Source organism: Conger conger, chromosome 3 (genome assembly GCF_963514075.1).
Source record: "Conger conger chromosome 3, fConCon1.1, whole genome shotgun sequence".
Lineage (NCBI taxonomy): Eukaryota > Metazoa > Chordata > Actinopteri > Anguilliformes > Congridae > Conger > Conger conger.
The window spans coordinates 66,594,732-66,618,814 of NC_083762.1; the positions used below are offsets into that span (position 1 = coordinate 66,594,732).

General features: G+C 39.4%; 1 protein-coding gene across 1 annotated transcript; it reads left to right on the forward strand.

The window, feature by feature from the left end:
• Nucleotides 1-3,043: 3,043 nt before the first annotated feature.
• mchr2b (melanin concentrating hormone receptor 2b) lies at nt 3,044-18,170 on the forward strand. The gene is made up of 2 exons (XM_061233397.1): nt 3,044-3,450; nt 17,522-18,170. The coding sequence occupies exons 1-2, from the start codon at nt 3,044-3,046 to the stop codon at nt 18,168-18,170; spliced, it is 1,056 nt and encodes a 351-aa protein (XP_061089381.1).
• Nucleotides 18,171-24,083: the final 5,913 nt, after the last annotated feature.

The window sequence follows — 24,083 nt, forward strand, 5'->3', positions numbered from 1 at the left end:
AGAATTGTAAACAGACAATGTGGTATTATCATGTGAAAGCACTAAAAATGTATCCAGAGTACACACAGTATACAAAGGTAATGTAATGTCTGTTTTATCATTTTCAAATAAGCACTTTGATTAATATACTGTACTTACAGTAAATTGAAATACATTCTTTGAAATCTTTAAAGGTTTTTATTTGACATCACATTTTAGAATTTCTGAAATAATCTTTTATTTTTGCCATATGCAGTCTAAACATAACCTACAATAAAATATAAATAAATAAAACACACACATACATTTCATACACACAGAACATACCATACACAGACAGCAGAGGCTGTTCAAGTACCGTCCAGTACTGTATGGGTTTGAGAAGCAGATCATATGATTGTGATCTGTGATCAGAAGCATGTGACTGGAGATAGAGACTGGACTCAGTGTTCCACTTATTTTAGCCACTGTTTGGCTCCTGCATTTAGACCCTTGAGATGGATTCTCCACAGTTACATTGCTCGTATAACGGCATCTCTACCCACTGCTGTGCTAGATGGCAGAACTACAAGGTGTCAGCCTGGCTATGTTAATGGCACAAACCATCCTCTTAACATCTATAAACCAAAACAAAGTCATGAGGCTCTTTCTTCTGAAATTCCTTTCGAAATTATTTTGGCCATAAAAGCAAAAGGATCATCGATCAGACCGAGACTAGCTTAAATAAGATTTCACTTTTTGTTTATCAGTTGGCTTCTTTACTGTGAACATGCAATATTTCCTTGATTGATGTACAATTATAACCACACAGACTTTGCATATGTAGCCTGTGTCATGCGTGTTTAGGACAGGATGTTATGAGATACAATGAAACTCTGAATATAATCATGTACCTCGTTGACTGCTATATTAGTATTTGTTGTAAAATGTGTTTTCTTTCATTCACTGTGACTATTATGGAAATGCAATCTGTGATGCACGACACATTTCTGTGTACAACAGACAATAAAGATAGATCTATCTGTTTAGATTTAAATATGTGCAGTCATCCTCGTGCCAAATTGAACCAGGCTTTAAAACCCTATTCAAATGCGCCACGCAGGGATTTACAAAGCGAAACAGAGAGACAGAAGGAGATGAGATTGCCAGCCCTTCTCATTTCTGTGTGCCACCAAGGTATCTCCCAGCTCGCAGTTCATCGGAGGCTCTTTGATATTAAAACAGAGGCTTGGGCATCAACAAATGGGCTGATTAAAACAACACAGCAACACGACAGAGAAGATAAAGCTTCATCCCTGAGAGAGCGAGAGAGAGAGAGAGAGAGAGAGAGAGAGAGAGAGAGAAAGAGGGAGAGACTTTGACCCTTTAATTAACGGAACGTGAAACAAAGGCCACAGTGTAAAATCAGACTATAGTCACACCAAATTATATTGTCCAGTCAACCAAAAACAAAAAACCAAAACGGGGAAAAAAACCCAAGATGCAATCAAAAGAGAGAGAGAGTGAGAGAGAGCGAGAGATCCTAACCTGACACTTTCCCAAGACAGATTTTCCTTGCCACTGTTTCCAATTCCTGTTGAAATCAAGATTGTGATAAAATGCCAAATGGACCCCCAAAATATGATTTATTTATGTATTGTGCAATATCTCTGGAGTGTTGTGAGAAATGAGTCAACATCAAGGCACTGAGTCACCTCCTCACATTTAGCATTTCAAGATAATATAAGCGCGCTAAGCTGATAGATCAGTAAAAGCAGAACTAATTTAGTTCCTTTGATCCTGTGTTTTTAAATTCCACCTGTGCTGCTGGATTGTTTTTTAGAGAGACACTTTCTCCGCCTGCTATGAGAAAAGTTCTTCTCTGTGCCTTCAAGAGCTTCAATTACTGCATTCAGTGACCCCATCAGATCCCAACGTAGACCATTATTCCTGCAAAGATACAAAAAGATTCCCACCATTGCACCTGAGTCAGCCCTTATCTGAAGTACTTTTGTGCTCATTAAAATGATTTTTGGCTCTCACCAAAGATTTTAATTCTTATTTTGGCAAGGGGCCAACATATTCAATGGACAACCTGATAAAATTGATAGGTACTGGAAATGCTAGAAATAGTGTTTTCCAGAAAGAAATGTTGATGTATTATAACAAATAAATGATGAACATGTACACCACACATCATTTTAAATATTCATAAATCGTATATAAACTGTACTTCAGACTTAAACCACAAGTGCAATTCATTTTCAGGCTTTGATATAATTATGAACAGGATTTAGGATCAACGAAATAACCACATACAGTAAGACCCTTTATTTGATTTAGTATAGAGGGGACCACCTCTGTCATATAGACTTCACAATAAAAATATTTTCGTGCAGTGTATGCGTTTATAGGTTCAGTAAACCCTGTAGCCATACATTAGTCCCTGTCACACACTTTGATGCCTCGATTTTGTGCAAAGGCTTTAATCCTAGGGGATATATTGGTGTATGTGTGACCTGTATGCTATATAAATTAAGTCTACAGATAATGAAACGGGATGCGCCGATAAACGAACTACTGTGGGAGCCTAATGGCCATCTATTAGCCTATTAAGGCTATAGTTGTTCCATAATTTGGTTTCTATCAGAGAAACCAAAATGATTCGCATCTCTGTCGGTCCAATATTTGTTTGCCCCAGAGATCACGAGTAACCCTGAGAGCAGTCTGGAAGGAAGGGAGGAGACTCTGCTTCGACTCTGCTCCACCAACATCTGCGGTAGTCCTTGAGTCACACGGCACGACTTTAGTGCTTTTTGCTGTGAGCGGATAAAAGTTACAGCACGGCACTCGTAGGATCTCTCACCGTACGCTGCAAGGAGGCGCAATCCCTGACCTTATTTGGCTTTGCACCTGAGGCGTCCGGTCCGGGGTATCAAAGAGTTGTGTGCTCTCAGATTATTCACATAATCGCCAAGGATATGCTCTGTTTATACTCGGGCAGCTGCACGCCGAATTTAACATAACGTAGGCTATACATAATTTATCAAACTATAACTTGGAACTTTTGCAAGAAGAACTGAAGATGAACGGTACAGTGGACTTGCTCTGCGAGTATGAAGAACTCAGCACCTCGAACAGCACTTCGTGTCGGAACATAAGTGAATCACCTTACAGTGTCATCGATGTGGCGTCTTTCATGCATGTTTTCCCGTCCGTGTACGGCATTCTCTGCACCATAGGGGTAATTGCAAACGGCTTAGTGATTTACGCTGTGGCGACTTGTAAGAAGAAAATGGTGTCGGACATCTACGTGCTGAATTTGGCAATCGCCGATATGCTCTTCTTGTTGGTGATGCCTTTTACAATCCATCAGCTGGTCAGGGACCAGCAGTGGGTGTTTGGGAACTTAATGTGCAAGGCGGTGATGGTCGTAGATGTCAGCAATCAGTTCACAACCGTGGGAATTGTAACTGTTTTATGTATAGACAGGTAAGGAATTTCTCTCACTCTCTCTATAGTCTGAGTTTACCCTATGGCCTTTGTGTGACATTTCGTTAATTAAACGGTCAAAGTTTCTCTCTCGCACTCACACACACGCGCGCACACACAAATGCACTTTTGTTGAGTGTGATAACAGACTTGTGTTGTGTTTCCCTACCCGCAACATATAAAACACTATGACTGTGAAATATATTTTATTTCACAATGTCCAAAATAGATGTGAGGGGGCATAATAAGAAGTTTTTTGTTCACTTTTTGAATAAAGCTAACATGCAGCACAGTTCCAACATACCCCTGCCTATTACAAAAGCATCAGCCACAATAACTTTTAATGTAATGTTGTATACAAATGTTCTGACAAACCGGACGCTGTTTCAACTTTGTTCTAGAACTGTACCGATGGTTTATAGTCACAGCAAAGATGTGTATCTTGTTTCTGGATGAAAAATATTTGCTCTAATATGTGTATATATTTTTTAATTAAGTGAAAACCTAAAAGTGTTTGGTTGTTCCCTGGTCTCCCCTACTCACAACACATTGTATTGCCTCAACCTTTAGTAATCTCTGGGATGCTGGGGCTGAGAGAAAAAAAATAGGCTTACAAACATAAACTGTTTGGAACAACATTAAGAAAGTGAGCAGTGGTGAGGTCAGTAGTCGCAAAGGCACTGGTGGGCCAAGGAAGACATGCTTCTACACACTTCAGAATTCATCGAAATGATGACCAAATAATTCTTGCCATAATGAATAAATAACCCAAAACACCTGTTCGACAGACCAGTAACAGTCTTTCAGAGGCAGGTGTGGCTGTATCAGTGACTAGCTACTCTCAGCAGAAAACTTCACAAACAGATCTGCAGAGGGTACCCTGCAAGATGCAAACCACTAGTTAGGTCCAAAAACTGGATGGCCAGATTACAGTTTGCTAAGACATACCTTAAGAGCTCTGGAAAATAGTCCTGTGGACAAATGAGCCCAAGATTCACTTGTACCATGGCAAGGTGGGGAGGGCAAAAGGAACGGCCAAAGATCCACCTCTGAGAAACATGGTTGCAGGGGTGTTATAGTTTGAGCATGTATGGCTGCCACATGTGCTGGTTCATTGAAAATGTATCTGCTGATAGCAGCAGTAGACTGAATTCTGAAGTGTTCAGAAGCATCTTATCTGTTCAAGATACCTCCAAACTCATTGGACAGTACTTCATTCCACACCAAAGCAATGATCCCAATGATCCCATACAGTGGGGGTCCAAAAGTCTGAGACCACATTGAAATTATGTTTTTTTTTAATGTATTTCTGGAAATAAACAGAAAGTTTTAGGATTTTCAAAAAATGAAAAGAAATGGAAGTTACTTCAAAGCTTTTCAAGAACTACCCAAAAGAAAAGAAGAGCAAGGAGTGCTGGAGGATCCACAATCACCTGACCTCAACCCCTCATTTATGGGGGCACGTGAAGACAAAAGCCAGGCATTCAGTTACATCACAAGATGCTCTTTGGAATATTGTCAAAGCTGGGATAACATGAATCATCAGGTTTTGCACAAATTTGTGGAGTCCATGCCAGCTTGAGTGCATGTTTCCATTAAAGCAAAAGCTGGACAAATTATGAAATTGATGTCATTTTTTCAAAGATTCAACTTGTTATGCTGATAATATAATTAGTAATGATAAAGTTTGTATTAAATTAGAAAATAGTGCAAAATGGAATCATTTTCACGAGTGGTTTCAGACTTTTGAACCCCACTAAGTGCTCTCTTTCTTCTTAATCTTAGCCACGGTGGCACACGGCTAAAGTAACAGACCTTGATACAAGCATCAGTTTGTTGCAGTTGCACACCGAGGACTGCGGTTCGATTCCCAGTCCATACTGTGTTTATAAAAGGGGCTGTATTTCCTACACAGATATGGATGCACACTCACTGAGCACTTTATTGGGAACACTCTACTAATACTGGGTAGAGCCAATTAAAAACAAATGTCAAAGTAATATTATGAGAGTGCATCCTGTATACACACATAAATATGTCATAAATGAAGGTATTTGGTTTAATTATACATTACATTACATTATTGGCATTTGGCAGACGCTCTTATCCAGAGCGACGTACAGTTGATTAGACTAAGAAGGAGACAATCCTCCCCTGGAGCAATGCAGGGTTAAGGGCCTTGCTCAAGCGCCCAATGGCTGTACAGATCTTATTGTGGCTACACTGGGATTCGAACCACCTACCAAGCCACCAACCTTGCCTGTCCCAATCATGTACCTTGACCGCTACAGGCTGCCCTTTAATATTATAATATTGTATGGAGGGTGATGATCATCATGATATGAAAAAAAAGTTCTGTCTGTTAATCTGTTAAACTCTAATATGTATATGAACATAGTATGGATATTTTCGTTTACTAGTTTGATCAGATTATCTGATGCAGCCTTGTAGAAAGGCCAGCCTTCAGAATCCAATTCCACAGTTTTAATCAGCAGTTGGGACTCTTTAATTAATGGTCTTTCTGAGGGTAAACAGACCAAACACAAGACTACATTTGTAAAATTAATGAGTTTCCCATTGTAACATTATCTCAAACAAAACACTTAAACTGTTTCATTGAGAAAACAATAGACAAGGGCAGCAATCACTTTGTCCTAACCAAGGGTCTGTGCAGTACAATTATTTTAATTTGTAATGAAGCAATAATGAATGAATGTGGGGGGTTTCATTCATTACAGTTAGCTAATTAAACACAAGAGAAAACCCTAAAAGAGAGTTTTAAGAATGAGGTTATTCGTGTAATGTGTTCAAGCTTTAACCTATTGAACTACCCAGCTTAACCCATTGGCTAATCAGACAACCCTTTATCACTATGTTTTGTTATAATGATGGTGTTGGTTACTAAAGCTGTATTATTACCAGTCATAAAAATAATAGTATTTATGATTATGACTGTTGATGACTAGTGAAAGGGAACACCTCATGAGTAATAAAATCTGTAGATGAATTGCAATTGGGTGAAACTACAATTGTGAATAACATTCTAATACAAATTATTACAATTATGATAACACAATACAGTTTCATTCTGTCACAAGACAGACTAATGGTCTACACTGACAGTGGGTAGCACTGCCACCTCACAGCAAAGAGGTCCTGGGTTCGAATCCCGGTCGGCCGGGGCCTCTCTGTGTGGAGTTTGCATGTTCTCCCCGTGTTTGCGTGGGTTTCCTCCGGGTACTCCATTTTCCTCCCACAGTCCAAAGACATGCAGGTTAGGCTGATTGGAGAGTCTAAATTGCCCGTGGGTATGAGTGTGTGTGCCCTGTGATGGACTGGCGACCTGTCCAGGTTGTATTCCTGCCTTTGTATGTATGCTGGGATAGGCTCCAGCCCCCCTGCAACCCTGCTCAGGATAAGAGGCTTAAGATGGTGGATGGATGGATGGATGGAGCCCAATAGGGATCACGTGTATCAAAGTTTAATGTACTTGGCGAGAGTTGAACATTTCACAGTGAAGCTACTTGCTCACCAGCTGTTTCTTTTAGCATCATTGGAGGAGCAAATAACCCACTATGGACATAAGGGCTTGTTCTTGCCTTTAAACCTTACCTTCTTAACATATGTCACATTTTTCTGGAGGACCTTCTTCTCTATTCCTATTCTGGATCATACCAGTTCAATGTGAGGCACTTGTAGTCAATGGAAGCGCCAGCGACTGTTTTTGAAGCTCAACACATTGGCAGCCATCGTCATTGGGGTGTGAGTGTATGTAGTGTGTGAAAGGGTGAATGAGAAGCATCGATTATACAGTGCTTTGGATAGAGGCACTATATAAATGCAGACCATCTACCATTAAATGTACATTTCTCACTAGGGTTGAGACAAATGTATTAATCTATGGATGATTGATGAAGTTATCATATTTGGTAATTTGGTAAAAGCTAATTCAGTTGCTGGTCACAGTACGGTAGGCTGCATCCTGTGTATCACACTGTGAGAACATACTGTGTAACGTGCTCAAATATTCTTTTTTTAAATGAGTCATTTAATTAGAGCAGTGGTAATGCACAGCTGAGACCTTGTGAGCTGAATAATACACACATGGTTGAATGGGGGAAAGCTGACTCAATTAATTTTTCCAAAGAACTTTATCCGTAATTGACATTTTTTGCTCCACGAATTAAGCATCGCTCCAAACATCGATCTGGGAATTCGATTAGCACAAGGTCCCAAGACACCCTTGGCCAGCTTAACTTCGCCATCGGCTGAGCTGAGTTGCCCAGTCTCTGCACCCAGGGACTGCAGTACTCAAGCGGTTTGTGTAAGCAAATTCCAGACCTATCTAAGCACACTCTTACAAGTTGAAGCAGGGAATTCCCTGAAATCAGAATGCTCCTTCACTAGTCAATTATTCAGCCTATTATAACCTTATCTCAAGGCTATCACCATGAGGTAGCACTGAGAATGTATTTTAAAGTTGAAGTTTATTTTTAATACATTAATCATTTGCTGCTGGACATGCATACCATCATAAATAGAGGGGAGTATTGTCTAATTAGTAAGCATCCTGCCAGCAGTTTTTCTTTAAAGGAATTTCATGCTTAGCATTTATTTGAGGAATGCTTTAATAATGAAATAGTAGAAAAAGTTTCTGCATATTAATTATTTTGTATATTAAATACATTAAATCCTTGAGTCAAATTCATTCAAAAGGAATGAATACAAAAAGACCCTCACCGGCCCAGGGTGAAACATTAATAGAATGTCCATTGTTTGCTTAGAATTTCTCTGGAGGAATTATTATTGTTGTCCATTTCGCCATTGTATACTTCTACAAAAGTACTTGTACAGAGAAATTCTATTATCTATGTTTTGTATAAGCTCTCTTGAATACGATGAGCCAAGTATGTATAACGTAGTTGTAAAAAGAAAAAAAAAATCCCCCCATCCGCGTGTAAGAAAATTCAGTATAATTTCAGCTCATCAAAGAAACGACTACGGGCATGTTATTGAAGTGATGACTAAAAGGCATTTTAGCTGATGACATTACATTTCCAATGGTGTATCTTTTGTTAGGCTTGCATTTTTTTGCCTGTGTAACAATATTGTAGCATGGATGTGATGCTTTAACTTGTGGAAGAACCTATGCACTTGTAAGTAGCTTTGGATTAAAAGTGTCTGCTAAATGACAAAAATGTAAATGTAAAAATGTAGCATTTTCAATACACTCACGGATGTTGCGCTTTGGCAAAAAACTGCTCTTGAGATTTTATGCCAAAAAAGATTTTAGTGTTTTACACCAAAAAAAATATTTAGCTATTGCCACATCTAAATAGAGGACTCCTTTTGGAGGAGTTATAATTAATCTCTCGTCTGGGTGAATATTTCACGGAAGACAGTGAAAACACCTTTGAGAACACAATAGAGGGCATTTTCAGTGATGTGACCCCAGTGACTGACTTCAGAATAAAAAAATACTGTCTACTTTAGGAAGCAAAATACAGTATTCTACATATCATAAGACCCACAATATCATTGAGTTTCTGTGTGTCCTTTTGAAGTCTCCAAATGTCCTTTTTGGAAAACTGCTTAGAAAAATCAATGCAGAATGTTTGTTTTTGGTGATATTCTCATCAAATTTGAAAGGCCATTTGTTCAGAGTTTTGCTTTTGGCTGCATTGTGTCCCAAGTCCGTCAGGCACCGCCACAATAATCTGTATCCAGTCAAAAACAGAAAATCTTTTCAGTGAGAAAATATTCTTCTACTTCCACTGTGTTTGAGCTTCTATATGGTTTATGGTTTATGCCTGTAGTCAAAAGGGTTCAACAATAATAGGCATTTTATCTTGGGTATGTCATTTCAAAGCTTGTGTTAAGAAAAAGGGCAATACTTAAGGGGTTAAATATCTTTTTTATTTCAGGTTTCAAGGCTATATCTGACATTAATACATCCCTTCATAAATTTAGCTCAATAAATCTTCATATTGTCCATGACCTTTTTCAGGACCAAAAGCAATTATAAAAATAAGACCATATCCAGGTTTGACTCATCAAGTCACAGGAGACATTATTTGCTGAATGTAATCTGAAAATGTAATAATCAATGTTACCATCCTTTGAGATGCTCGGTAATATTGATATTATTTTAGAAGCACATTTACCAGATGGCTGACAGATGGGTGGCAAAATAATTAGGAAAGAGGGCTTGTAACTTTATGGTTTTAGGTTGGATTCCCAATGGAGGCACTGGCAATAAATCTCTCAGCATGAGCTGCTTCTCTAAATATGGAGCCGTATAAACAGGCTGTATTTGAAAGGAATGTGCCGTATTGGTGCATGGCTAAGACATCGGACCTTGATGTAGGCATCAGTTTGTTGCAGTTGCACACCGAGGACCAGAGTTTGCGCCCCGGCCCCCAAAGCCGAGGTTGGCCAGTACACGTGGAGTGGCATAATTGGCTTGTCTCTTTGTGGGTGGGGGGAGGGACTCGCCGTATACAATAGAGCCCTGATTGCACTAGCCTCGGAGTCAGGCTCACGGGAAGTGGCTATCAAACTGGGAGGAAAAAAATCATTGAGGAATTAAAAAAATAAATAAAATCAGTATATGTCGCTCTGGTTTAGAGCACATTCAAAAGTGAATACACATAGAAAGAAGAGAAATGAACACGGATATTCACAAATAAATGACAATATCAAAAAAATTAAAATCACTGGGGTCTGGCCCTGAGTAATCATCCAATCAAAAATAATCTATATATAAGAATAATCAAAATAGGTTCCCAAGCTTTTGCACAGAGCCCTTTTTTTATACTTTGTAAACAGTAAAAAATGAAAATAAAAAAACAAGTTTGCTATAAAATGTGCAGAAACATCTCATGTTTAACTCCATTTAGAGTTCAGGCTTGCTTTTCATCATGTACAGATTCACTGAAACAGACATTTAAGCCTTGTGTTGTCTTCAGGGTAAAAAATGACCCACCACTATGTTTAACAGCAGAGAAAAACCCCTAAATTATATTTTTTCAACTTGAAATTTGATGACAAAGTTGATGAGAGATAGGTTGTTTTTTCAGGCAAAATAGATTTGGAATTTAAAATCCTTTTAAAAGCTGCTTTATTCTAGGGGTTTAGTGAAGGCGGATCATTTTTTACCTTTAAGACAAGGGGAATATACAGAATGTTAAGACTACTCAAGGCTTAAACCAGGGGAGCCCACATTTTTGCACACCACTGTAATTGCACAATAGGACCTACACCATTATTCAGGGCCAAGTAAAAAATAAAATATGGGGGCTGTAAAACTGTGTCACTCACTCTCTCCTCTGATTTCATTGCTCAGTATTAGGGTGTGTGTGTTTGTGAGTGTGTGTGCCTACCCCGGTGTAAAATCCTGCTATGGCCAGCTTCAAATACCAGCTACCACCTGTTTCAAAACTTTGCTTGAGCTGGTCAAACCTTGTTGAGTACAGAGCTGGTCTAACTGGTCAACCGGCTACTAGCTGTTTCAGCAGGGTATACATGTGTGAACGCTGTGTTCAATTCGGACTGGACATGACTGTAGACATGATGGAGAGAGATGAAAACAGGTCCTCAGTTGTCATGTGTCTGCATTTGTGAGGCCGCTGTTGAAAATGTCAGAGCTGATTTATGTAATGCAGTTCCCATGCTTATACCTGTTAGAAGATCCAAAAATCCTATTTTTACTGTTAGTAAAACAAAGTTTTACCAGGAACCAGTAAGATGACCGTTGTCACAGGAAGAAGCAGATCCGATGTTCGTCATTAGAAAACAGGAAAGTTTATTACAATCAGGAAAATGTTCCAAAGAGCAATGGTGTTTGGGATGTTTTAAAGGATTACATTTGCATATATTCAAATATGTCTACAAATCCAAGTGTAACCTCTGATTGGTGGTAAGGAATTGCGCCTATCCCGAGCACCTCGGATTGGGCCATTCAAATCCTTAATGGTTGCGAGGCCTTGCCCCGCTCCCCCCTGGAGTCCAATGGAAAATCCCCAGAGGGGGAACCTTGAAACTGATAGCGGTCATTACCATGTATATGTGAAGTGGTCCAATACACAAATTTGTCTGTCTCCCAACATTACCAAATGCAATGAAACAGTTATTATACCAGATCTGCAATTTAGGAGGATGCAAATTTGACATTTCAGTCATTGTCATTTAAGATGCCTGTAATGTTTCTGAAGCTGAAAAAAAACTGTTGTTTCTCGGTAAATTCAGATACATAAATTGGTATGTCTGGTTTTGAGCAAAAGTATAGACACCTGGAGTCAGATGAAGAAGACAGGAGAAGGGTATGAGTACATTAAAGCACCTTGAAGGGCATAGATGCCAGCATTCTTGTCAATTTTTCAGGGGAAATTTGAACCCACTTACAAGTCTTTCTCCATCTTCTGAGAAGGAAAAAAAGAGAAAAAGAAAAACCGCATCAGTGAAATGACAGAACTCATAGCTAGAAGAAATAGGTGGCAGCTTTTACATATTTATATCCAAATTCAATGGCAAAATTGATATTAATTGCTTCATTTAAACTGCACCTGAGAAGAGGCGAAGGAACCCAAAGAGAGGTCAGGTCTGTAGGGGAGATGGGAGACTGCCAAAAACCCAACAAACTGATGCAGAATAATGAGTTATTTAAAAATGAAAATGTCATATGACTGATTATGATTATATCTGTCTCATTCCTGTGTGAGTAAGCTTTATCACTGCGTATAGTGTGCTCCCATCTTTCATTTGTTCTGGGTTTTTGTTCTCAGTACTTCCTCGCCTGAGTCTCCTGCAGCCTAAATGTGATATGAAAGACAAAATCAAACCCATATCCCATTGTGTGCACTTAGCCAGGTAACCTTTAAGTGCAGTCTAGACTCTGCGCGTGCCTATACATTTAAATGCACGGGTATATATAATCTACAAGCTGTTCATGCAGTAGCATTAACACTGGCAATCAAAAATGCATGTCTAATAATACTAATAATAAAAACAATCATAATAATAATAACAATACTACTACTACTACTACTACTACTAAAAATAATAATAATATAATAATATTCATAATAATAATAACCATGTATTATTATTTCAATAATTTAATTTAATGTTTAGCACATTAAGGAGTTAAATCTGATATTTCCAACAGATTTTAATGTTACTTTTGCATGAAACATTAATAGGGAATATGCGTAGGTAATTTGGTTCAAGAGATGGTTCTCTAGATAACAGTAGTGTTTATCTTCTGTACATGTATAACAGATACTTCATTGCTGGGGCATAAATAAGGGTTGAAAGAGAATATATTGTTATTAAAAGAGGTCTTATGCAGGCGGAATCTGGTTCGTTGTCCTTAAGGGCAGATCCGGTTGACCGATTTGTACTATGCCCAGAAAGTCTAAAATCTAAAGATGGCCATGACTACCCTGCCTTTTATGAATTATAAATGTTCACTTTTCCCCCTGTAACCTGGCCTGGGGGATGGACATACTTTGGATAGTGGCCAGAAAATCACTTCTGTTTCCTACAAACTTTTACAGAAAAATTGCAGTGTGTTTCTGGATTTTAATGACTGAATATAGCACTGGCAGAACCATTAGTTATTCCTTTCTGCGTAGGAAAGGGTCCAGATTATTCACTTAGGGCAAAAGAATACCACTTCTTTTTAGAAACTGATTTGTGTTCTGAGCAAAAAACCTTGAATACCTTTATTAGCAGCTGTTCACCAACATGGCCAACACTTTGGGCCACAGTTTAAGGACAAATATGCGGTTGGCAAACATTAGTGCAAGGACAGAACAAGGCTGGTGACTGTGGTGTCCACATCAGTACAAGTACAGTACAGCCCTGCTGAAAAAAACATCTCAAACTAGGTTTAGAAACCGCTGGTAGCTGGTTGACCAGGTAAACCAGCTCCATACTCAACATGGGTTGACCAGCACAAGCTATGCTTTGAAACAGCTGGGAGCAGGTATTTCAAGATGGTGTGCAAGTGCAATGGAACAATGAAGGTATAGCAAAGGTATACCAAAAATCCTTCAGTTTACTGGAGTGGTTTGAGAAAATGGATTGCCTTGAACAAGCTGTGTGTGTGTCTATGTGTGTATGTGTATGTGTGCATGTGCGTGCATGTGCGTGTATGTGCGTATGTGCGTGTATGTGTATGTGTGTGTATGTGTGTGCATATGCGTGTGTTTGGTTGGGGCATAGTGTGTGAAGGCTACCACAGAGAATATTTTTCCCTTCTCCTATCCTTCGCACTTTAGTCCCCTCAACAAGTGTTCCAAAGAGGAAAAAGTAGACAGAGAACCTCAGCCTGATGGAGCATACAAAATTTACCTGTCTTCAGCTCTCTGGCGTTCATGAAGGTAATTGAGCATGACAGTCCCCAGGGAATTAACAGAGCAGTGTGTGAGCGTTTTGACAGTGACACATTTTTTATTGGTTTGGCTCTGTACTGCAGCACATTGGATTTTAAATAAAACAACAGAAACGAGGTTAATGTACAGACTGCCAGCTTTAATTTGAGCATTTTAATATGCATACTGGGTGTTCCGTGTTGGAATTAAAGCCTACACATACAACATACATAGTAACTGCTATGACAGAAACTCAGTTTTGGCTTGTTAAAAGAGCAAAATGTAATCCCTACTGCGGGCTATATGCTAAAAGGATGTAACACCTAGAATTTATTCAGTGTGAAGCTGTTAATTACAACAAAGTGGTATGTTTCACAGCGGGAGACTTTTCCCAGGCTGTTTATATTTTCTTCTCTATAATTTTGAGGAATTTGACTCAGGAGAATGCAGTATGGCTTCTTCTGTCTTTCTACTGAAATTCCTGGAAGAGAGTCCATAAAGAGAAACACACTTCTTAATCAAATCTGTTCTGTCACTGCCCTAGTCTCAGTCTCACAGGTTTCCTTGTTGCCTCGGCAACTTCAAAATTAGTTGCATTTTTGTTTTTGGACAAAAATATTTTTATCCTTAATTATCACTAACTGAGACTCTGTTAGCACCTGCATTTAATATGGTCTGTTTTCCTTGTTGTCTTGGCAGTTAGATTAATTGGAATTTTGAGACGATTAGCATTGTTTTGACAAGGAAGCTCTTCTCCTTGATTGTCACTATCTAACAGTTGCTTTGTCTACACCTGCATTTCATATGGTCTCTGTATCTCTAATGGTTTCGGAGAGGCATACAGGACCCTGTGTACAATAACAAGCACTGCTTTGGTATGTACACCTTGTTTTCATCCACAATGAGAGCACTGCTCTGCAATGGAAATGCTAAATTAAATGAGCTGAAGAATCCAGTCAGTGGGTTGGATCTGTCATACCTGCTTTTTCAGCTAGACAGAGACTTGTTTTTACTTGTCCAATATAACATTGAATGTGATTAATTAATTCAGTCATATGATTTGGTAACAGCTATATGGACATTAGTTCACATTTATTGTGGTTTTTGTTGTTGTTGTTTTTTGTTTCACTGCTTTGACCTTTTGCACAAGGTCAGCTGTGGAATCTGGATGCTGATTTACAGGGGTGCACAGATATTTGTCTTTGAGGGGACCCAGACATACCCAGACATTCATTGCTCTGAATTTGGCTGGAGAATCTTGCATCGGGATGTTTGTTAAGTGGAAACATCAAGTGAGGACAGGCCATCTTTATTGAATCTGTCCTGTTTTCAGAATTTGCCATTTCAAAGAGCTCATTGCTACACTGCCAAGTAAGCAAATTAGAGCTTGCAGACTGAATTTTTCAATTCAGGTTTGAAAATTGACTTTGTTTATAATTTGATGTCTGAATGTTGCCTTGTTCTCCATCCACAATTAAACCAGCCCAATGGCCATCTGAAGCAGAACACAGACAATCGGACCCTTTCTCACCCCTAAATGGGATTTATATGGAACAATCAAATGAGAAAATGAAACTGACAGTTAAGTGTAATATATTTTAGTGCAATATTTGCTCTTGCAAATCAATATGCTGACAGGCATGCAGCTTTGTTTATTATAGCTACGTATATGTTTGAATTGGTTGGCACTTCCTTTCAAAATAGCAAATTTTGGACCTGAATATCTCGTTTCATACCCGTTTCAACACCAATCTCAATGCCATTTCACAGGTCTGCTACAATGGCAACAGGTTCGCCAACTGATTTTTGTATTGCTACATGCGCACATTTCTGTGTTATGCATACCATTAAAAAATTTGCATAAAACATTAAGACTCCATTTAAATCCAGTGGATCCTGAAACAAGACCAGTCATTCTGTGAGTAATTCAGAAATATATGTGCTTTTTCTAATTTCATGACTTTACATTTTATTAAATTTGAAATAGACATCAAATTTCTACATTTCAACAATTCATTTGTCCATAGACTTATGATGGCGAGACACTGTGCTAACATGAATTAGGCTAATCTTAAATTATAAATGGAGCATTATGTTCCACAATGTCATTATAGCATGCAGATAGTAGCAGCAGCCAGTCACTCAGTGTCCAAAGTGGCATGCGAGCACTCTTTGTGAAAATGTATTGATACAGAAAAGCAAGGGCGGCCAAAAACAGATCAGCAAGGTCGGCGTACATAAACAGAAAACTTACAGCTAAATCACCAGCTATATTAGTTTATTAGGCTAGTCATAAAAAACAGCAAAGTCAGTTCTCTAGCTAGCAAGCTCTAGCTACAAAGAGTCACCTAATGCCAGCTAATTAACTAGCTAGCCTATAGTAGTTCTACCTCGCTAGCTAGCTGACTGACTGATATGGGATATTTATCATTACACATGACGCAAGCAAGATAAAATGTGAATACCGTGTTGATTCAATTCAATTCAATTCAATTCAATTTTATTTGTATAGCACTTTTTACAAAGGGCCTTTGTCGCAAAGCAGCTTTACAGAATTAGAAACCGGGCCCCAAGAGTACGCCTCAGGCAACAGTGGCAAGGAAAAACTCCCTGGAAACAGGAAAAAACCTTGAGCAGAACCTGACTCAGTAGGGGAACATATCTGCCGCTGGTTGACACCGGTTTGTAGAAACAATGGTTTTAAACAGAAAACCAGGTTAAATAAAAGTACATAAATGTCCAATGGTCCAATTGATGGCTGACAATATCAGATCTGTGCTGACCCCTGATGGAGAGCAGGCTAATGTCTTTCTGTGTGATTAATACATTCTGCTTTGTTTCATTGTGGTGATGATATAATGAAGTTTTTTTTAATGGTCACAATTTCAGATTTCAATAGCATTCCTTGTTCAGCGCAACTTGAGAAACTTGAGAAGCATAAAAAAAATAATCCAATTAACATACTGTTTGATTAAACAAATAGGAAGAACAAATTCAACCCGAAGTGCAGTTCTTATCCTGAAACTGAAGTTCATCTCTCCCTCTCCAGGGAAATTACCTAAAGATCAGACTGACCTGTGAGATCTGCATTTACTGCATGTTATTGGATTTACTTTGGAGTAGTCAGTAAAGGGAGAGAATAAGGCCTCTCTGTATATTGACATGATGTCAGGGACCATGCTTTCTGTCTAGTCTAGACATCTGTCTATAACTTCATTTTCAGACACTATTCCTATAGTGGCTTCAGTGCTATGTTTTGGTACATCAGTGGCTGAGTTGTCTGGAAACATTGGCAACATTTGTCCCTACTGATCTGAGCAGAGTTTCTGCTCACATGCTCATCACTGTCTGACCTAGTATCGACTAATTTGAGGTCAGTATCTTTTCAAACACTTTCTTATGTCTAAACTACTCCCAACTGACCTGGGATCAGTCTGCAGGGGGGCAGACTAGAATTGCTTGCACTCTATTCTGTCAAACTTGCTAACTGATCTGAAGATAGTTTCTGATCACATTCTCCTCGCTGTCTGACCTATTATCGATTGATTTGAGATTGGCATCTTTTCAAACACTTTCTTCTGTCTAAGCTACTCCCAACTTCTTCAAGAGGATAGACTTACTCTCTTCTGTCTAACTTGCTAACTGATCTGTGGACAGGTTTCCTCACAAGCTTTCACCTTTTCCTGCCACCACAGGTACGTGGCCATCGTCCACCCGACCTCAGAAAAGAGGACCATCCGGTGGACCATGGTGATCAACGGCATGGTGTGGTTGACCAGCCTCCTGCTGACGGTCCCGGTGATGCTGTACACGCACACGGTGCAGAAGAAGCATGTGGAGATGTGCATCGTGGATCTGCCTCGAGGGGCCAAGGACATGTACTGGTACACACTGTACCAGTCCTCCTTTGGCTTCATCGTGCCTCTGGTCATCATCAGCACCTTCTACTCCCTCACCCTCTACCACATCTTCCGTTCCATGCGGAGGGTCAAGCGTAAGCAGTCCGTCTGGGCCAAGCGCGCCACCAAGACCGTGGTGATGGTCATCGCCATCTTCCTGGTGTGCTGGTCGCCGTATCACGTGATCCAGGTGATCAACCTGAGCATCCGCTCGCCCACGAGCGCCTTCATCTACGCCTACAACGTCAGCATCTGCCTGAGCTACTCGCACAGCTGCATCAACCCGCTGATGCTGCTCGTCTTTGCGCAGAATTACCGCGAGCGCATCTGCCGGAGGAAGGACGCCTACGGCGGCAAGCAGAGCTCTTCCAAGAGCGTCATGGTGAAGGCCGACCAAAGCTCCGCGGTCACCGCCGAGACCAGCTGCCGCTGTACAGTGGTCTAGAAATCCGCCGCTGTGCCGCAAGACAATCAGGACTCTTAGTCCCTCGTTGTCAGCCAATCAGGACCCTTACTTTCCCACCGTCAGCCAATCAGGACTCTTACCTCCCCACAGTCAGCCAATCAGGACCATAACTCACCCAGTGAACCAAAACAAGGCCCTAACACCCCCACAGTCAACCAAAAGTTGAAACAGCAACCTTATACCTTTGCCACAAGTTGAAACAGTCTCCTTACCCCTTCACCACTAGCCGAAATAGGACCCTTGCCATTTGCTGCAGTAGTATCCATATACCCAGCCAAAATAGCACCACAGGATGTGATTCATTATGGTGGTGTTTCATCTTGCCAATATATCTCCATTATAAATGATCCCATAAGTATATTCTCACTTCCTTATTGCCAGCTAAAAAAGTTATCTTACCACTATCACAAGTGGAATTCTGTACCCTTGCCCCCAGCTAAGAATACTGTTAGCTTCTTACCAAAACACTACCATAATGAATCACATTGCTCATTATGCCTGTTGAAACAATGTCCTCTCTGCAATATGGTGCATCCACTGCCAGAATTCCCCGTCTGACCCTTGATCCCCTACCACCCCATAAGTCCTTTTCATGTAAACACACACGCATATGTACACACACACCCACAGACACACACACACTGCCTACTTCGTGCAGTTCACATTACAATGCTTGTCGGTTGTTAATGTATTGTTAAATGTATTGTTAACTTTTATATGCCCCCTGGAAGTGTACCTTTGTGTACAGTCCATTATCCAGTAGGCGCTCTATAGTAAAAAAGATCAGTATATGTCACTAACAAATCCCGTGCCTCGACTATTCAAACCTGAGAAAAGGTCACTAATGCATTACATAAACATTACATTCAGGCAGTGAGCTGCCCTTTCATTTTATGTTACTTGTGTTGTGCCATTGCGATAGAGTGAAACCTTTCTTTCTTTGGAAGTTCGGTGATTATGCACTGTAGTTATGTTGTCATTGTTCCGTTTACTTTGTGGTGGCAACCATTCTGTGAATGAAGTCCATTATTAATCATAATGCAATATAATCCTGCAGTAATGGACAACAAAAAACTAAAATCAAAGGAATATGTGGGCATGCATGTTGTACTTTTTAAAACAGTGAGAAATTTGAAGGGGGAAAAAATCTATTTCCATATTATTTTGTATTTTTTTGTAGAAAGAAAATGTCTTGATTTGATGCAGAAGTTTGGACACAACATCAGTGGAACCTGGTCTCACATGAATTCGAGGACAGACACCCGCCCCTCGTGGCTGAATTTAACAGTACGTTCTAATTCCCCAAACAAAACTGAGGCACTCGTTTTTTTGTTTCTATATGCTCAATTAATATTGTTAATGTTACATCATAACCCTACATGGTAACCTCTGTTGCTACAATTCCTTGCTGTTCGTTCACAGATTATGTGTAAATACATCTATTATTTGATATATCTGTTCATATTTATATCTATTATATTTCTTACCATCGCTTTTTGTTGTTTGCCCACAGATTATGTGTAAATAGATTTATTATTTAATATATCAGTTTATATTTTATATCTATTATATTTCTCCTTGCAATTGCAGAATAACATGGTGGGGAGGCGCTTTGGTATATGTGAACCGATTTTCAGGGCGTGAAGAATCGGTGCAAGATCATGTTGATCAGTGAGAGTACCTGGGGGAAAGAAAGTGGAAAAGTACTGTGAAAATGTTATGTTAGTGGCTCTATGTAATGTGGTCCGAGCATGTAAGTCACTGATGTTGATAAAATGATTAAATGTACTGATGTAGCATAGCTTACTCGGTTGTGTTTAGTGATTTAAGTTGAAATTGAATTCATTTCCACTGACTGTTTTGCAGTTTGTGTCTGTGGGTAACAGTTGGTCTGTGCTAAACTCACTTTGCAAAGATGTGTAAGTAAAACCATATGTATAAAAGATTTGTGAAAATGAACAGTAGATTCAAATGTCCCACTATCTCATTTTGTATGAGAAGCCCACGTTGTTCAATGGGATTTCCTTTGGTTTTTCATCCTTTGACTTTGTATTCTACAGAAATGCACTGGGACCACCTGATAATTATCAACATAATCACAATCTGATAATGCATCCTGATTCTCGGAACTGTGATGGATATTCACATTGACCTCAGATAACTTGGGGCCCTTGTTGTGTTCAGTAGAACAGATTTGTTACACTTCTGACCTGTAACCCTGAGTGTTTCACAGACCTATGACATCACTTACATTTCATTTATTTATATACTTATTCAGTTTGGAAAAGCAAGGATGAAAAATTGGTATGCATACTGCAATGAAACAAAAGCTTTAAAGTGTAAGTATGCTTTAGATCCCCACAGCCACAAGAACAGCTACACCCATCATACAGCCACACACACAAACATGCACAAACACACATGCATACCCCCTACTAGCCAGCAAAATAATGTTTGAAAAATATATAGTTGATGATTGTATTGTTCCAGTTGTGTCAGTCTACACAACCTTAAAACCAAATAAGATTTATGATGTACTGTAGCTGCAAAGCTGTGGTTTTGGGATTAGAAGACCATTTAAGAACAAATAACCCCAATACAAATCGCTGCTATACAAACTTAATGGTTAAATAGCATTTTGTTACTCTGCCCCTGGACCCCATCTGTGTAAATATGACAGACTCTAGATGTGTAACAAATCATGAAGCTCATAATATTCGACCTGTTGTTCAGGTGGGCTTGTATGAATATAAGTGTTGATTAAAATGAAAGCTTTTCTGTGTGTCTGTGCAAACGTGCGTGTGCATTTGTATGTACGTGTGTGTGTGCTGGTGTGCGCATGTGTGTGTGAGTGGGTGTGGGTGTATGCGTGCAACGCAGTGACACTGCAGAATAAGAGGAGAGAAAGATGGATGCAATGTCGTGGCCTGCCTTTCAGCTGTTTTATGGATCAGTGGACCCCTGACTGTTATGTTCTTTTCATGAGGTTATAAAATGACATGCACAATACAAACTGTACTGACAGCGTTGGCTTAAATGAAGGGGAACATAACTGTGAGTCATTAAACACAATGCTCGACAAACTCATTTATATCCTAGCCTCTCTCCCGCTGAAAGGCGTTTCAATGGAAGTGTACATGCACCCCTAGATTTTGCTCATAATGACTTAATTAGCCTGCCCTTTTGAGACTGCTGGAGATTACTTTGTGCCTCTGTCTTTGTTGCACTGGCAGGGGCTTTTGACACAAAGACACGCCAAGTGTACGGCGCAGATTAAACGAAGAAACCGAGAGAAAGAAAGAGTTTTTGGGAAAGGAAAGAAGGTTTTATTCTCTCCTCTGCAAGCTCAGATGGTGCGGTACTATACCTCATGCCTTAAAGATAAGCGATGCGTTCATCCGTGCACTACAATTAGACCATTATTTCTGCATTTCTGGAGCATTTTAGTTCCTGAAAACACATACAATTACAGACAGCCTATTCTGCTTTCCATGTTTTGCTCAGTGTCAGTGGGCCACTTGTATCCCATGTATTTAATTGCTCATTGGTGAATGAAAGATAAATGATCTCCCTTGTTTTGGCCCAAGAACAAAATGTAATCGCGGATGCCAGAACAGAGGGTCCACTCTAAAACCACCCATTGCAAACTTGAACTATTCAGTGATTTACTGTTTGATAGAAGAGGCTTTACAGAGGGCTGTCAAACTCAAATGAAAGAATAATGACTTTCACCTTTCCACACCTTGTGTACTGAAGAAAATGTGATCGGCCACAGTCAGACACTTCTGTTCTAGACTCCCAAGTACCTCTGAGGCTGTTACCTCATATTTCTCCTGAAATATGTCTGATTATAGCCTGAAATGGATTTGAAACTTGGCAGAAAAATGAATCAAGTTTAAATGATAAGCACCATGTTAATTGGTCCAAGCTCAGTTCTGCTTAATGTGATTTGTCTCTCCCCTGGGAGACACCAGAAATGACTCATTCCAACAGTAGCCATCATGATAAAATGTGCAGAAATAGCATCATAATAATGATAACAATAATGTAAAAATGTAATATATTCTAAACACTTTATTGTAGTATGAGTTTACATTGCACACTGTAAAAGAATAAATATTCTTTCAACTTAAATATATTACCCGGGCTGCCTTAAACTTTTGAGTTAAGTAAACTTGAGAAGACAAGTTGTTACACTGACATTTTTAAGTTGCAACTATATATATCTTCTTTTTTTTTTTACAATGTCTGGGTAAGAAAGGAGAAACTGGGGCTTATGTTCAAAACCATTCACCACAACAAAGTCAAAATTCTCTTTTTGAAACATTTTTTCACCATCGTGGAATTATTCAAAGGGATAGGATAATCTATAGAGATTCTTTAGGGGAGAGATAGTTCTGGAACCCTGTAATCTTGTATCAACTTCCATCAGAGGCTCACAGATTACATTTAAACACTGTTCTCCTGTGGAAAGCAAAGTGTGATTGGTTCAAACAGTCAGTAGTTCTGCCGATTGTTGGGCTCATGAACTCTTACACTCCCTTCTTGTCAGAAGGTGATGCTCACAGTATTTTTTGTTCTTTTTTCTTCATCCATATTTTGTCCTAATTTTGAGTGCTCAGTTTGAGTGCATTCCTGCTCAACAATGCAACTTAATTTGTCAAATTGTAAGACTACAGAGAAGTCCACGCTCTTTTAAATAATGGGTTATATCGAGCCTGTGCTACCCTTTATGCCACCATCCATCAGTTCCTCAGAAGTGGACACTTCATATGCAGCTTGTGCAAGCAGGCTCTGAATGGTAGATTGTACAGAGGGGGGGTCACCGATGCGTGAAGAGATATCTATGTCCTGCCAACTGGTGCCGAAAGGTTTAGAGCTTTCAAAACGGTTATTTGACTGTCATCTGCGGGGACAGAACATTCCAGCAAATAACCCTTACCTGCTTTTGTGCTTAGCTGTCATTACACCTCTATGACTGTGACCGCCATTAACAGCTGTCCCCAAAAAGCCAGCCCTAAACGTGAAGCAATCCAAGAACAATGGTGCGGCCCAGCGTGACAGCAGTTATCCATCCTGAACACTGGCTTTTATTTGAAATTGGCAGTAAACAACACAAATGAGAAACACCAGTGTGACTGGGCTGGTGGAGGGAGAAAGGAAGAGAGGGAGGGAAAAAGAGAAGGAGACAAGGACCCAAGATACAATAGGAAATAAAAAAGAGTCATAAAAGCAGCTACATTACAAACAATGCAGCCTCTGTTTCCCTGGTCCTCGTGCCTGTATTGCATGAAAACACAAAATATCAAATACTCTACATGCACTCAAATGGGGCCTACTTCTGCAATGGACTGATGCATCTAGTAAATTTGATGTATTTAGAACATTTTTCACTGGTGTTGACACATTTAGTACAGCTGATACACATATCGCATTCCATACATGCAGTACTTTTGATACATTCAATGCATTTGATATACATCACTTTAACACATGACACATGGACTACATTTGAGTGTCATTCCATGTGACATGCTGAAAACGTTTGATACATTCAATATACAGTGTGGTCCAAAAGTGGCATCAAGAACATTTAATATTTATGGAGAGACTCTGGGTTTCATTTCTGGATAAGAGCGTCTGCTGAATGATTGTAATGTAATGTAATGTAATGTAAATGAAGACTGACTAAAGCCAAGCATTCAGCAGCAACACAATATGCTCTTTGGAAAATTGTCAAATAATGGTTTTGCACAAATTTGCAGAATCCAAAACAGCTTGAGTGCACATTGCCATTAAAGCAAAAGGACGTACAAAGAAATTCTGAAATTCATGTAAATTTTTCAACTTTCCACTTAAATTGTTATGCTGATAATATGCGTAATTTGTCAT

What these genes read in the sequence shown, in the direction of transcription:
- mchr2b (XM_061233397.1), top strand. Translation starts at nt 3,044, where the DNA reads ATGAACGGTACAGTGGACTTGCTCTGCGAGTATGAAGAACTCAGCACC. An exon ending in ACTGTTTTATGTATAGACAG is followed by an intron (nt 3,451 to 17,521) that starts GTAAGGAATTTC and finishes CTGCCACCACAG; the next exon opens with GTACGTGGCCATCGTCCACC.